General features: G+C 51.3%; 1 protein-coding gene across 2 annotated transcripts in view; it reads right to left on the bottom strand.

Moving 5' to 3' along the window:
• Positions 1-10,832, bottom strand: part of PSMD12 (proteasome 26S subunit, non-ATPase 12) — a 39,128-nt gene extending 28,296 nt beyond the window's left edge. For both annotated transcript variants that reach the window (XM_085893021.1, XM_085893022.1), the window contains exons 1-4: positions 10,636-10,832; positions 7,100-7,159; positions 6,840-6,968; positions 2,227-2,334 (exon numbers count right to left, since the gene is read on the bottom strand). In XM_085893021.1, the coding sequence (XP_085749147.1) occupies positions 2,227-2,334; positions 6,840-6,968; positions 7,100-7,159; positions 10,636-10,731 (393 nt within the window). In that variant the 5' untranslated portion in view covers positions 10,732-10,832. The remainder of the gene's footprint in view (positions 1-2,226; positions 2,335-6,839; positions 6,969-7,099; positions 7,160-10,635) is intronic.
• Between the last annotated feature and the right edge of the window lie 5,782 nt (positions 10,833-16,614).

Below are 16,614 nucleotides of genomic sequence, written 5' to 3'. Positions count from 1 at the left end.
CCTTGAGAAGTTCAGCAAGGATGCCACAGATCCCAGGAGCTTTACCCCATTTCCACCGGTTCACTGCAGTCTGTGTTTCCACAAAGGTGGATCACAGTTGATTGGAAGGTCAGCAAGAGGATAGTAACACCCCTGACATGCAAACCGACAGCTGGTGGGTCAGCCTGGTAAAGCCACTCAAAGTAACCAGCCCAGCGGGCCTTCACTTCAGACTCCTCTGGCAAAAGCCCACCACCCTCCGCTATTAATGCAGTACACCAGGGATGGGCTTGGAGGAACACTCTGCGTGAATTCCCCTGTAAGCAGGATGAGAATCACTTGACTGCAGGTGATGCTCGACCCCCTCACACATCGGCCTCATTGTTCACCCTCAGCGCACGAACAGTTTTATGCTCTGCGCCTCTGGTCAATGGTATCCAGCGTACCTTGAGACACAAAATTCTTCTTCACCCTCTGGTGAACTCCAAGACATCCACCTGCAACATGAAGGACAGTGGTCTTGAAGGCACTCCACAACTCTTTAGGATTCCCCAAAGCACCCAGACCCCCCAAATCCCCACTCAGCTTGTTCGCAAACTCCTCAGCTCCCCTCTCATCATTGAGCTTGCCAACATCCATCTGAGGCTGGGATGGTACCATTCTCCTGGATTTCAGCTGCAACTTCAGAGTTGGCACAACAAGCCTGTGGTCAGTATTGAGGAACCTGGCACTCCGGCAGACCCTGAAATTCTGAACCACTCTCAAGCACCCATCAGTGAGCACATGGTCAATCTCCTTCGCCACACCACCAGCGTTGGAATACCAAGTCCAGCGATGAGGCTGTGGGCGCTGAAACCATGAACCAGCCACCCTCAGTCCATGACCTTGTAAAATCAAGGAACTTGGTGCTATTCTGGTTCACAGTTCCAGACCCATGGGGACCAACACATGTCTCATAACCATCCCTATCAGTTCCATTTAATGCATTGAAATCCCCCCAAGACGAGAAGAGTATCTCGCCTGGGGCACTCATCAACCAGACTCGAGCGTAGCATAGAATGCTTCCTTCACAGTGGGATCACTCACCTCAGTCGGAGCATATACAGAGACCAGGGAAACGACACCCAAAGAGTGACACATCTTTAGTCTCATAATACACTCGTTGGCCGGGGTTACCTCAATCATCATTGGAGTCAGCTTATTGGACACAGCCATCGCAACTCCTTGGACATGGTAATCATGAGAGTGACCAGACCAATCGTAGGTGTAACCACCCGCCATGAATTTGCCACTATCTGGTCTCAGAACATCAGAGTGCTGCAACATCAATGTCCAAAAGCTTGACCTCAGAATCATGAGAACAGAGACAGGTGATCATCCTCTCTTAGGGATAGGACATTCCAGGCAACCACCCAAAGGGACCGCCTCAGGTTAATGCAAGGAGACCACCGTCTGGTGGATGACACTTCAGCACCACCCCGACACACATGACCACAATCCAACCAGGGAATGTTACCCCGTGGGTGGTTTTCCTCCTATCTAAGAGTGGGGTCTCGAAGGCTTTTCCCCAATCCTGTCATCCGGTGGGCTGCCCTGCGGAGGGCAGCTGCACAGGAGGTACTCCCACGGACTGGGTTTTGAGATTTATTTTTGCCTTTAGTACATTTTGCAGAATGAAGGGTTTTATATGGTGGCCGGAGTGCAAATCCTGTCACCAACCTCCAAATAAAAAGTAACCCAACTGCAGGAGGATGTCCACAGACACAGTTGGGCACGAGATATGGATGGCCGTTGGCTCACAAGGAGCTCCTCAGCCTTTTGACAGGTTTTATTTTTAATCCTGCTGGGTGTCCATATCAAACGCCCTCCTCACCAGGAAACCTGGTGGGGGGAGATGGTTTATTCGCTGACAATCCGACCATGAAACAGGTTAGTACAGGTTTACATGATACCTGCAGCAAGTCATAGATCTGATCTGGCCTGACCTGACAATAAGACACAAAGTGGGTGGTCTGGTTGTGGAAATCAGTGACATCAGTGGAGGTGTGAAGTTGCATTTACTGCTTCATGGGATAAAACATGTATGCACAATCATGTAAATTCAAGGTCAAACTATGAAAGTGTTCAACACCAGCTCTTATGAATTTTGCAAAAACACCAACACGAAACGAGTGAAGAAACCAACTGGAACATCAAACAGGCTTAATCATCAGACCCAAGCCCATCCCATGAAAGTGAATGCAATACCTTTCCAGCAGTGACAGTGCGAAGAGTGTCAATAAGTGCGAGCTTTGTTGGAAGATCTGGCGTCTGTTCCACATACTCGCAGCACTCCTGTACCATTTTTGCAACAGCCTATCATAGGGGCAACATAAGTGAATTATCAATGAGAACTCGCAGCAAATTCACTTTGGAGAAAGGATGGTTGGTCGTATAAAAGGAGACCGAGTGGTCACGAGATGGTGATGGGAGACTTGTAATCACTTCATTTTCAATGTAAAAACGATCACAGATTCAAGAACTCACAAACATACAGTGGGGAAAACAAATATTTGATACACTGCCGATTTTGCAGGTTTTCCCACTTACAAAGCAAGTCGAGGTCTGTAATTTTTATCATAGGTACACTTCAACTGTGAAAGACGGAATCTAAAACAAAAATCCTGAAAATCACATTGTATGATTTTTAAATAATTAATTTGCATTTTATTGCATGAAATAAGTATTTGATACATCAGAAAAACAGAACTTAATATTTGGTAGAGAAACCTGTTTGCAATTACAGAGATCAGACGTTTCCTGTAATTCTTAACCAGGTTTGCACAGACTGCAGCAGGGATTTTGGCCCACTCCTCCATACAGATCTTCTCCAGATCCTTCAGGTTTCGGGGCTGTCGCTGGGCAACACAGACTTTCAGCTCCCTCCAAAGATTTTCTATTGGGTTCAGGTCTGGAGACTGGCTAGGCCACTCCAGGACCTTGAGATGCTTCTTACGGAGCCACTCCTTAGTTGCCCTGGCTGTGTGTTTCGGGTCGTTGTCATGCTGGAAGACCCAGCCACGCCCCATCTTCAATGCTCTTGTTGAGGGAAGGAGGTTGTTGGCCAAGATCTCGCGATACATGGCCCCATCCATCCTCCCTTCAATACGGTGCAGTTGTCCTGTCCCCTTTGCAGAAAAGCATCCCCAAAGAATGATGTTTCCACCTCCATGCTTCAAGGTTGGGATGGTGTTCTTGGGGTTGTACTCATCCTTCTTCTTCCTTCAAACACGGCGAGTGGAGTTGAAACCAAAAAGCTCTATTTTAGTCTCATCAGACCACATGACCTTCTCCCATTCCTCCTCTGGATCATCCAGATGGTCATTGGCAAATTTCAGACGGGCCTGGACATGCGCTGGCTTGAGCAGAGGGACCTTGCGTGTGCTACAGGATTTTAATCCATGACGGCGTAGTGTTACTTATGGTTTTCTTTGATACTGTGGTCCCAGCTCTCTTCAGGTCATTGACCAGGTCCTGCCGTGTCGTTCTGGGCTGATCCCTCACCTTTCTGATGATCATTGAGGCTCCACGAGGTGAGATCTTGCATGGAGCCCCAGACCGAGGGAGATTGACTTATGTTGAACTTCTTCCATTTTCTAATAATTGCACCAACAGTTGTTGCCTTCTCACCAAGCTGCTTGACTATTGTCCTGTAGCCCATCCCAGCCTTGTGCAAGTCTACAATTTTGTCCCTGATGTCCTTAGACAGCTCTCTGGTCTTGCCCATTGTGGAGAGGTTGGAGTCTGATTGATTGAGTGTGGACAGCTGTCTTTTATGCAGATAACGAGTTTAAACAGGTGCAGTTAATACAGGTAATGAGTGGAGAATGGAAGGGCTTCTTAAAGACAAACTAACAGGTCTGTGAGAGCTGGAATTCTTATTGGTTGGTAGGTGATCAAATACTTATTTAATGCAATAAAATGCAAATAAATCATACAATGTGATTTTCAGGATTTTTGTTGAAGATTCCGTCTTTCACAGTTGAAGTTTACCTATGATAAAAATTACAGACCTCTACGTGCTTTGTAAGTGGGAAAACCTGCAAAATCGGCAGTGTATCAAATACTTGTTCTACCCAATATATATATATATATATATATATATATATATATATATATATATATATATATATATATATATATATATATATATATATATATATATATATATATATATATGTATTAATTAATCCTGCTTGGCTGTTGAATCAATACCAGGTGGAGTTGACTCTGCCTGTCATCCTTCTGAGGTCGGCAAAAATGAGTGCCAGCTTGCTGGTATCCCGAAGTCGGAGTGGCAACCCGTCCAGAATTGTGTCCAATTGCCAAGGAGACTGCTTAGGCAGCACCAACGCTCTGGGCACAGAGTATGGTCCCAATGGATGCATGGAATATAATGGATGGCTTTATTTAATTTGAGAATATGAATAACCGAGAGAATCTCTTAAACTAAGCATTATGACAAAATGTAAGGTCCAGATTTGAAAATATTAGCAGTTCTGACTCCAAAAAAGTGTTGATTTGTCCAATTCGGACATTGCACGGGCGTTTCCGGGTGCAGAGTTGTATCGACGGCAATTGGTAATCGCTTGCCAAACCAGACATTCCGCTGCAGTGCTTAAGCCACTTACCGAGCAGTACAGTACAGTTTGTGTCCCGATCGGGATGTGCAGTCAACAGTAACGAGAAGATAGAGGTACGTATACAGCACACACGGACGTGGTACATATGGGGAGATTTGGATCTGCAGGGACTCTCCGCGGGTGTGTGAACATGCCATGCCTGCTGTGGGTGCCGTTGTGGCAAAGTTTCAACCCGTATCTTATGGAGGTGCTTTCAGGTTATCCTTTGTCATCGCGCCTGTTTCTCAAGTAATTGCTTATCAGATTTGCTTTACAAAGGCTCTATGTTTCTCTTTGTGAGTTTCCAAGCAAAATATATTTCATAACGCCAGATTTCTGAGCCGTTTGTCGTATGAACGTATTTTTCAAATTACCGAGCCAATTTCTTTTCCACCCATCACATGCAGCTGTTTATAAAGAATAATGTTTGTCCTGAAACGTCTTTACAAAGCCCATTCCCAAAAAATTCCCGATATTGGCCAAGTGTGTGTGTGTGTGTGTGTGTGTGTGTGTGTGTGTGTGTGTGTGTGTGTGTGTGTGTGTGTGTGTGTGTGTGTGTGTGTGTGTGTGTGTGTGTGTGTCAAAGTATAACATTCTCTCTGATAACTCCAATACGCCATATATATATATATATATATATATATATATATATATATATATATATACACACATCGCTCTACTCCTCTACTCCTCTACTCCTCTACTCCTCTACTCCTCTACTCCTCTCTCTCTCTCCTCCACTCCTCCACTCCTCCCTCTCTCTCTCTCCTCCACTCTTCCCTCTCTCTCTATCTCTCTCTCTCCTCCACTCCTCCCTCTCTCTCTATCTCTCTCTCCTCCACTCCTCCCTCTCTCTCTATCTCTCTCTCTCCTCCACTCCTCCCTCTCTCTCTATCTCTCTCTCTCCTCCACTCCTCCCTCTCTCTCTATCTCTCTCTCGCCTCCACTACTCCCTCTCTCTCTCTCTCCTCCACTCCTCCCTCTCTCTCTATCTCTCTCTCTCCTCCACTCCTCCCTCTCTCTATCTCTCTCTCTCCTCCACTCCTCCCTCTCTCTCTATCTCTCTCTCTCTCCCTCCACTCCTCCCTCTCTCTCTCTCTCTCCTCCTCTCCTCCCTCTCTCTCTATCTCTCTCTCCCCTCCACTCCTCCCTCTCTCTCTCTCTCCTCCACTCCTCCCTCTCTCTCCCCCACTCCTCCCTCTCTCTCCTCCACTCCTCCCTCTCTCTCCTCCACTCCTCCCTCTCTCTCCTCCACTCCTCCCTCTCTCTCCTCCACTCCTCCCTCTCTCTCCTCCACTCCTCCCTCTCTCTCCTCCACTCCTCCCTCTCTCTCCTCCACTCCTCCCTCTCTCTCCTCCACCCTCCCTCTCTCTCTCTCTCCTCCACCCTCCCTCTCTCTCTCTCCTCCACTCCTCCCTCTCTCTCCTCCACTCCTCCCTCTCTCTCCTCCACTCCTCCCTCTCTCTCCTCCACTCCTCCCTCTCTCTCCTCCACTCCTCCCTCTCTCTCCTCCACTCCTCCCTCTCTCCTCCACTCCTCCCTCTCTCTCCTCCACTCCTCCCTCTCTCTCTCCTCCACTCCTCCCTCTCTCTCTCCTCCACTCCTCCCTCTCTCTCCTCCACTCCTCCCTCTCTCTCCTCCACTCCTCCCTCTCTCTCCTCCACTCCTCCCTCTCTCTCCTCCACTCCTCCCTCTCTCTCTCCTCCACTCCTCGCACCCTCCCTCTCTCTCCTCCACTCCTCGCACCCTCCCTCTCTCTCTCCTCCACTCCTCGCACCCTCCCTCTCTCTCCTCCACTCCTCGCACCCTCCCTCTCTCTCCTCCACCCCTCGCACCCTCCCTCTCTCTCCTCCACCCCTCGCACCCTCCCTCTCTCTCCTCCACCCCTCGCACCCTCCCTCTCTCTCCTCCACCCCTCGCACCCTCCCTCTCTCTCCTCCACCCCTCTCTCTCCTCCCTCTCTCTCCTCCACCCCTCGCACCCTCCCTCTCTCTCCTCCACCCCTCGCACCCTCCCTCTCTCTCCTCCACCCCTCACACCCTCTCCCCATTAGTATTCCTGTCATCAAAGAGATCGGTGGTATTTGCTCGTCTAAAACAAGACACTGGTGATTAATCCACGACACAAAATTGGTGGAGAGAACCCAAAAAGCGCAAACAGGTCATTGAAGTGGTGAGAAAAAGAGGTGTCTGGACATACCTGCTTCAGCTGGCTTCGCCGTTTTGTTAGGGTTATGATGTTCTCATTGAGAGCTTCCCAATCTCTTGCCTCAAAACACATTTGAACTATGGCCACAAGAATCCGAGATGTGGAGGTCATATCACAGGCCTGCACGAGAAGGAATATATATCATGACATAGTAAAGCAAAATAACAGCCAGTCTGTATCCCAGCAATAGTTTTGTAACCAGTAAGAACAGAAAACTTTAGAATACAGCATGTCCAAAGAGCAGTTCTTACTGTCCGTGTTTGCTTTTCCAATGTCAAGAGTTGCTCTATCGCTTCCTGCAGCTTACCATCCTGCAAAAGAGATGAAAATTAAATTGTTAAACCACTGCAAAGAAAAACAAAATCAGAATATCTTAAGTTTCCCCACACTGAGAGCGCAAGTGGCAAATTTGATTTGCTGAGACAATGTAGCATTTTGCCCAAACACTGATAAATTGTAGATTTCTGGAAGTGCAAACAAGGCAATTTGTGCTCTCCAGATTTAAATATATAATTAAATTGAAATAAAATAGAGGTTTTAAAGGCTGGAGAAACACCTTCCTCCCCCCACCCCCACCACACTACTATATTAAAAAAAAACCCATTGAATTTTACGCCACCCTTTTCATCACGTTAAACCAGTTCTTGCATGTTGTTCGTGTCCTTTATGATGTCCATAAAAACAGCAAGTTTCCTGCTTGGAATGATTTTCGATTTTGTTTGACTGCCAGACAGGCAGACTGAAGCAATAACTTCAATGCACTGTGCGCATGCACGCTCAGGATGGGACGACATACAATTTACGAAATTAAGAGCCAAAGTACTGCGAAGCTGCATGTTCATGTCCCGATTCATGTTCTACAGTGTTCTACGGAGGACACGTAACTTTAATAAGGTCTTTCACCATCACTCCAGAACGTCGTCCACTTCCATCTACGAACAGACTCCATCATAAACTTCCTCATCTCCAAGTTTGTCCTCCAAACAAATGATATTTTCCAACCTGTTGCAATTAGGGGTGTTGCCCTTCCATTCATATTTCACACATTCCTCTTGCATGCTTCAATGCACAAATATCGGTCATTATTACAACTCGAGGACACAAATTCCAAATTGGTTCAACCTCAACCTTTCCAAAATGAGAATATCTGAGCAAGAACTAAAAGGAGAAAAATACAACAAAAGAAAAGAAAAGAATATAAATAATAATAATAAAAAATGTATATTAGACAATAAGTTGATAATTTAGATCTCGGCCTCGGAGTAATACATGTTATAACGAAGAGTTCCATTTTAAAACCAGGTTCAGTGGCATTATGGCTTGAAAGTCCTCTCTGAGTCTGGGATATTGGCGGTTGGATCTTGACCCTAGTAGAGTCAAATAAGACTTTACAAAGAAATGGTACACACTGTTTCCTTGCTGAACACTCAGCATTTAGAGGACAGCGCACAGAGAAACACAAACTTTCTTTCTCCAAGTAGTTTTAACATGTTGAGACCTCAATCAGCGCTGGGTCGAGGGAAAGGAGTCACGAACGCGCCGCCGCCGCTCCGGCTCCGGCTGTCGAACGCGCCGCCGCCGCTCCGGCTCCCGCTGTCGAACGCGCCGCCGCCGCTCCGGCTCCCGCTGTCGAACGCGCCGCCGCCGCTCCGGCTCCCGCTGTCGAACGCGCCGCCGCCGCTCCGGCTCCCGCTGTCGAACGCGCCGCCGCCGCTCCGGCTCCCGCTGTCGAACGCGCCGCCGCCGCTCCGGCTCCCGCTGTCCAACGCGCCGCCGCCGCTCCGGCTCCCGCTGTCCAACGCGCCGCCGCCGCTCCGGCTCCCGCTGTCCAACGCGCCGCCGCCGCTCCGGCTCCCGCTGTCGAACGCGCCGCCGCCGCTCCGGCTCCCGCTGTCGAACGCGCCGCCGCCGCTCCGGCTCCCGCTGTCGAACGCGCCGCCGCCGCTCCGGCTCCCGCTGTCGAACGCGCCGCCGCCGCTCCGGCTCCCGCTGTCGAGCGCGCCGCCGCGCTCCGGCTCCCGCTGTCGAGCAACGCGCCGCCGCCGCTCCGGCTCCCGCTGTCGAACAGCGCCGCCGCCGCTCCGGCTCCCGCTGTCGAACGCGCCGCCGCCGCTCCGGCTCCCGCTGTCGAACGCGCCGCCGCCGCTCCGGCTCCCGCTGTCGAGAGCGCCGCCGCCGCTCCGGCTCCCGCTGTCGAACGCGCCGCCGCCGCTCCGGCTCCCGCTGTCGAACGCGCCGCCGCCGCTCCGGCTCCCGCTGTCGAACGCGCCGCCGCCGCTCCGGCTCCCGCTGTCGAACGCGCCGCCGCCGCTCCGCCTCCCGCTGTCGAACGCGCCCCCGCCGCTCCGGCTCCCGCTGTCGAACGCGCCGCCGCCGCTCCGGCTCCCGCTGTCGAACGCGCCGCCGCCGCTCCGGCTCCCGCTGTCCAACGCCGCCGCCGCTCCGGCTCCCGCTGTCGAACAGCGCCGCCGCCGCTCCGGCTCCCGCTGTCGAACGCGCCGCCGCCGCTCCGGCTCCCGCTGTCGAACGCGCCGCCGCCGCTCCGGCTCCCGCTGTCGAACAGCGCCGCCGCCGCTCCGGCTCCCGCTGTCGAACGCGCCGCCGCCGCTCCGGCTCCCGCTGTCGAGCAGCGCCGCCGCCGCTCCGGCTCCCGCTGTCGAGCAGCGCCGCCGCCGCTCCGGCTCCCGCTGTCGAACGCGCCGCCGCCGCTCCGGCTCCCGCTGTCGAACGCGCCGCCGCCGCTCCGGCTCCCGCTGTCGAACGCGCCGCCGCCGCTCCGGCTCCCGCTGTCGGGCGCGCCGCCGCCGCTCCGGCTCCCGCTGTCGAACGCGCCGCCCGCCGCTCCGGCTCCCGCTGTCGAGCAGCGCCGCCGCCGCTCCGGCTCCCGCTGTCGAGCAGCGCCGCCGCCGCTCCGGCTCCCGCTGTCGAACGCGCCGCCGCCGCTCCGGCTCCCGCTGTCGAGCGCGCCGCCGCCGCTCCGGCTCCCGCTGTCGAACGCGCCGCCGCCGCTCCGGCTCCCGCTGTCGAACGCGCCGCCGCCGCTCCGGCTCCCGCTGTCGAACGCGCCGCCGCCGCTCCGGCTCCCGCTGTCCAACGCGCCGCCGTCGCTCCGGCTCCCGCTGTCCAACGCGCCGCCGCCGCTCCGGCTCCCGCTGTCCAACGCGCCGCCGCCGCTCCGGCTCCCGCTGTCCAACGCGCCGCCGCCGCTCCGGCTCCCGCTGTCCAACGCGCCGCCGCTCCGGCTCCCGCTGTCGAACGCGCCGCCGCCGCTCCGGCTCCCGCTGTCGAACGCGCCGCCGCCGCTCCGGCTCCCGCTGTCGAACGCGCCGCCGCCGCTCCGGCTCCCGCTGTCGAACGCGCCGCCGCCGCTCCGGCTCCCGCTGTCGAACGCGCCGCCGCCGCTCCGGCTCCCGCTCTCCAACGCGCCGCCGCTCCGGCTCCCGCTCTCCAACGCGCCGCCGCTCCGGCTCCCGCTCTCCAACGCGTCGCCGCTCCGGCTCCCGCTCTCCAACGCGCCGCCGCCGCTCCGGCTCCCGCTGTCGAACGCGCCGCCGCTCCGGCTCCCGCTGTCGAACGCGCCGGTTTCCGCTCTAGAACGCGCCGGCTCCGGTTCTCGAACGCCCCATCCATCACTTTAACTCCCATACACACAATCACACGTGTGCACACATCTCTGAGATCCGCAGGTAAGAGCAATTGCACGAAGCGCACCAGAAATAACTAGGCAAAGCCGAGGCCTTCCTTCAGGCCTAGTAGTACCACTGACGGAACCACACAGTTCAACAACCTTGGACATGTTCTGGCATTCGGGCAACTTCTGATCCACCATGGAACTGCAGTCCACCTCCATCTTCACGATCCTGCCATCACCGACTTCCGTCATGGCTCAGCACTAGTGTCGGGACAACACGTTACTCAGCAAATGGCACAAACGGGCAAACGCCACAGCCAACTCTCTCAAGGACCAAATACCTCATGAGAAACGCGATGACGTATTTGTCAGCACTTCAAAAACGCGATGACGTCACATCCGAAATAGCGTCCGATGTTGTGCCAAATGGAAATTAAATAGTAATAAAAGTATAAAACGGGATGATTTATTTTGAAATTTTTGCCATTTTTTCTGCGGACTCGGTCATGGACTAACTGATGAGCATTCGCATAAGATCTCTGGATGTTACGTCATTTGGTACAAACGCAGAGAGAATGGATTATCCCGATTCAAAACCCGAAATCGAGTTCGGATTTAATTCCCACCGTTTATATTCTCATTTCTTTAACGTTTAAAGGAAAACAAGTTCTGATCTCTGGACAAACGTTCCCAATAACGCAGCAACTTTTATTTTAAACACCAACAACAACCACCACCACCACAACCACAACCACCACCACCACCACCACCACCACCACCACCACCACCACCACCACCACGACACACATTATCAGAGGTCAACCTGATGACGTTCTGATATAAACTTGGGTTTGTCTGTTTTATGTTCCCGTCTGAACCCGAGTAATGCTCATTCGAATCCCATGCAGAATCATTTGTGTTTGCCCTTTATCTCTGACTAAATTGTAGTTATAATTCAAGCAAAAGTCCGAAAGATGATAACCCATGTAAAAAGAAACAGGTAATAACAGCCAATACGAGAAGGGGTACTCGGTAGAGCGCATACCTCCGACAGGTAATGCCTGATCCACGAGAACATATCGGTCCCAATCAATACATGTTTGAAATATCATGCTGTACAGTACTGGATCATTTTTGGACCCATCTCTCAATGGTGAAGAATCACTTTAAAAATTAAATAATTCTCGAATCCACATCCGGATCCGGATCTTCACTAAAATCGAACCCATTCGTCCTTGTCACACACCGAACATGTCCACAAAATTTCATCCAGATCCGTTCACAACTTTATGAGATATCCTGCACACAAACAAACAAATGAAATTGCTCGTTGAGCGAGGAATTGCCGGAATAACTTCGTCATATCTCCATGATCTCTGAAAAAACAAAAACCTGGAAATCAATTTGGTTCTTTCAAGTTGATAATGCTGCTGTTTAATGAGTTATATCACTGAGTTTGGTCATGATCATAACTTGGAAGTCAATCGGACTTGAAATGGCGTTTTTATCACAATTTGAAAGTTTTGACCCGACCCCCCTGATATTCGACCCCCGACCGCAAAGAAGGGTGTTGGTGTGACACCCCCAATGAGACATATGGTTGGATGCAGAATTGGAAGATGCACATTTTGGATTTGGTTTGAAGTCGATACGACCATTATTAGCGGACGTTATTGCGAAAATAAGAATTTCGGTTTTTCGATGACCTTGACCTTGACCTTAACCTTTGACCTATATTCACCAAAAACGACAAGTTTCTAAGTTGGACCATGGCCGACGTCTGTACCCAGTTTGGTCATGATCGCTGAAACGGTGTGGCTGCTACAGGGTAAACAAACACACAAACAACCGAACAACATAATTGCCGAAATCCGAAGGATTCCGGCTATTAATGAAATTGCTCGTTGAGCAAGGAATTGCCGGAATAACTTTGTCATATTGTTACGAATCTGGAAACCATTCATATTCACACATACAGTTGACCCAAAGTTTAGTTATTTCGTTTAGTATATGTGGAAAGTTAGAATCTCTTCCCTATGTCTAATGGGTTAATTTCATGTGTGCGCTGTGGGTTTCTTTTATAGTCAGGTTTTTTACATCTTTAAATCTACCGATGCCAGCGGAGCCATCGCTTCACTCCTCCCTCCACTCTGCGGGCGAACAAGCGCTTCACCCGCCCAGCTTTCACTTCACACCACGGCGCCATAACGCACGTGTTTCTGACTACGGACGTGGGCGGAGCCCCCCCCCCCGCCTCAGAATCGACTCCGCCCCAGCAAGATGGAATGTTCCTCCCATCCAATCAGGGGTGAAATTGCCTCAGCTCTGACTCCGCCCCATCATAGAAGAATGTCTCCCCTCTCGACACTGGGGAAGACAACAAAAGAACCTCTCTCAGGGGAGGCGCACCGAGATGCCGACATGCCCCCCCCTCCTCCATTCACGGCTGGCCACCACGACACCCAAAAACGCCCCATCCAATCTGGAGGCGAGTTACCTGAGAGCAGATCCCTCCACCCCGCACAGGGGGAGGGATAAGAAGGATCGCGAGCTGTATCCGTGTGGGTTGTTCCTTGGTTCCTTGGAAGTTGTTCCTTGCTTCTGGTCTGCTGGGCTCTCCTGGTCATCGGGTCATCATTCCTGGCTGGCCGAGTCATTTGTAGGATTCTGGCTGCACTCGTTGGATTCTGGTTTGTGGGTTCAAGTCCCATTGTGTTGGGTTGTGTTGGAGCGCTCGAGCTGGGGATCCCCGTTCCCGTCCACGGACTCCGAGCTCCAGAAGTGCGAGTCAGTAAAACCGCATGAGGCAGCCAGGTACCCGACCAGACTCTGACCCCCATGTTGCCTATCCTCGGCGGCTGGAGGGTCCAATAAAGGCCAGCCGGTTCCATTTCTTTTTGGGTGTGTGTGTCTGTGTGTGGCGCCAGTCTGTAAGTAAATCTGTTAAGTGATTGCCATTGTACATTTGCCTACATTTATATTCGTGATTAAGTCTGCTCTGTGTTTCCCTCCCTATTGCCTATTGTAAATAAATAACTGTTAAATTTTCCAGGTCGTTGTCTGCGTTTTCTTTCATTGACCCAGTATGGTTCGGGCTTGAGAATTAGGGAGGCCGATTGTGCCATAAATTGTTATTTGGGCCGGCGCGGCTTTGGTAATTCCTGCTCGGTTATGCCGGATCAGAGTCGGTAACAGCGACTCGGTTCGGACAAAGCCGGCCGAGGGTGTGGCTTCCCTGGTAGCCAGACCGCACGGCTAATTAGGTAAATTGGAATCAGACAAAAAGACCCTCACTACGCCGTCGAAATATTGGTGTCCACGGTGCATTAAGCGACCCGTCGACTTCGGAGTTATCCGGAGTGACGACCTTCAATTCCGGGTTTTCAGGTGGAGACGGTCCAACTGCTCCATCTAGCGGTCGTTCCCCGCACCTGAACCCTGGCACCACAGCAATATCTCCATGATCTCTGAAAAAACAAAAACCTGGAAATCAATTTGGTTCTTATAAGTCGATAGTGCTATTGTTTAATGAGTTATAGCACTTAGTTTGGTCATGATCATAACTGGGAAGTCAATCGGACTTAAAATGGCGTTTTTATCACAATTTGAAAGTTTTGACCCGACCCCCCTGACATTCGACCCCAGATCGCTAAGAAGGGTGTTGGTGTGACACCACAAGGAGACATATGGTTGGATGCAGAATTGGAAGATGCACATTTTGGATTTGGTTTGAAGTCGATATGACCATTTTAGCGGACGTTATTGCGAAAATAAGAATTTCGGTTTTTCGGTGACCTTGACTTTGAACTTTAACCGAGATTAACCAAAAATGACAAGTGTCGAAGTTGGACCATGGCCGACGTCTGTACCCAGTTTGGTCATGATCGCTGAAACGGTGTGGCTGCTACAGGGTAAACAAACACACAAACAAACAGACAGACAGACACACAATGACACACACAACCGACCAACATAATTGCCGAAATCCGAAGGATTCCGGCAATTAACAAACAGACAGAGAGGGGGAAAACTTAACCGACTTCATCTTCAGTAGCGGAGGGAATAACGCGTTCACCTTTCTGTATTTTCACCCTTTTGGATTTGGGTGACAAACTGAACTAGCAGCCCAGTAGGGGGAGTGCATTATCAAGCAATCTCAAAAAGGACAAAGAGCTGCCAGGATGACCGACAGGTAAGCACACGCGTCTCTGAGTTGCTGAGTTCGAATCCCGACTCCTGAGCCTGGGTTCGAATCCAGACCCAGTGATGAACTGTCATCCTGATGTTTCACAGGCAGTGCGATTCATCAGTGTGTGTCAGTGTGACCACTCCTTGGCTTTTTTCACAAGATCTTGGCTATTCGTTGTTCACCTTTGTATCTTGGTTTTCTGTAGGTTTTCTTCGCGTATAGGTTTTCTATTATCATCGCTTTTCCGAAACCTTGTGAATTCTTGGCTTTTATCATTGCCTCACCTTGGCATTTATGAAAATGAGGAGAGGTCACACTGGTGTGTGTGTGCTGTCCCTCAGATGGATGTTAAATTGGATGTTCCATCTGCTGTCATTAGTTAGTGGACATTAATGATCCCACGGTGTCCTTTGTGAAGAGTTGGTGAGCTATCGTTTGCACCATGATCCATGAACAAATGACAAATCCTTCCTCTTCTCCAATGGCTTGATTTCCAATCATCAATTTGGTTTCAGACCAGGTCACTCTACCCTGGATATGCTGCTACTGCTCTCCCATCAATGGATGGAGGTCCTCAATGCCAGACAGAAAATCCGAGCCGTATCCCTGGACATATCACGTGCTTTTGACACAGTCTGGCACCCTGCCCTACTCACCAAACTCTCTTCCCATGGTATTCAAGGCCATCTCCACTCATGGCTCGCAGACTTCCTCTCCTGTCGCATTCAACGTGTGGCCCTAAATGGAGTTCTTTCATCCCCTCTTCCTGTGCAGGCTGGAGTTCCTCAAGGTAGCGTTCTGGGCCCTGTTCTTTTTCTGGTTTTCATCAATGATCTCTCGGACTCTGGAAAATCCTCTATTTCTCTTTGCCGATGACTCCACCCTCTGCCGTACCATCTGTCATCCCTCAGACCGGCAAGCAGCAGCTTCTTCGCTCACTGCAGATCTGGATAAAATCACAAACTGGTCCAACACGTGGAACATGTCTTTCAATCCAGACAAATCTCACACTCTCACTATGTCTCTTCGAAAGGACCGTTTACAAAACCCCCCATCCACTTTCTCAACAATCCTCTGGAAGAAGTCTTTTCTTTCAAGCTTCTGGGTCTCACTATCTGCCATGACCTTTCCTGGGAAAGTCACATTTCCAACCTTGCCTCAAAAGCCAGTCGCCGACTGGGAATCCTCCGTCGTGCAAAGTCCTTCCTCGGCCCTCTTGAGCTCCTGACCACTTACAAAGCTTTTGTCCGTAGCCTGATGGAGTACTGCTCTCCCCTCTGGGCTGGTGCTCCTGCCTCCCACCTTTCTCGACTTCACGCTGTCGAAACCAGGGCATTTAAGATCATTGGCATCTCCCGCAATGAAGCTGAGTCTTTGGGCCTCTCACTCAATCACCGCAGGTTAGTCGGTGGTCTTTCTGTCTTCTACCGACTCCTCTCCAGCCTTGCCCCCCTGCTCTCTCTGCGATTTGTCCCAACCACATTTCCACAGGGCGCTCAAGGTCCGCCAACAACCCCCTTCTGGTAAAACTACCAAAATCACGAATCACTGCTCATCTTCACTCTTTCATTCCTCTTTTTCCCGCCTTTGGAATAAACTTCCTCACTCTATTCTTTCCCATTCTTCCCTCCAGGCTTTCAAAACAGCTGTTCACCACCACCTCTTATCTTCCCCCATCCAAATCCTCGATCTTTTCTACCCCCGATAATCCACCCAAGCCCACTTCCTTCAATTCTCCTGCTTTCCTTCCTGAAAGTCCCTGTGATGTCCATCTTCTCCTCGCCATGTTCCCCGTCCCATCCCCATCCCTCTCCCTTCCACAGTTCACCTGTGTCTGTTCCCCAATGTTTTGTCCCTTCCACTCCCGCCCCTCTTGTCTCATGCCTCCTTGCTGTGAGTTGTGTGTTCGCTCTCATACGAGCCTCGACCAAGGTATACAAAAAAAA

This window comes from Eptatretus burgeri, chromosome 8 (genome assembly GCF_056783735.1).
Source record: "Eptatretus burgeri isolate ZD-2024b chromosome 8, Ebu_testis_v1, whole genome shotgun sequence".
NCBI lineage: Eukaryota > Metazoa > Chordata > Myxini > Myxiniformes > Myxinidae > Eptatretus > Eptatretus burgeri.
The sequence above is the reverse complement of the archived record's forward strand: the minus strand, read 5'-3'. Positions and strand labels throughout refer to the sequence as shown.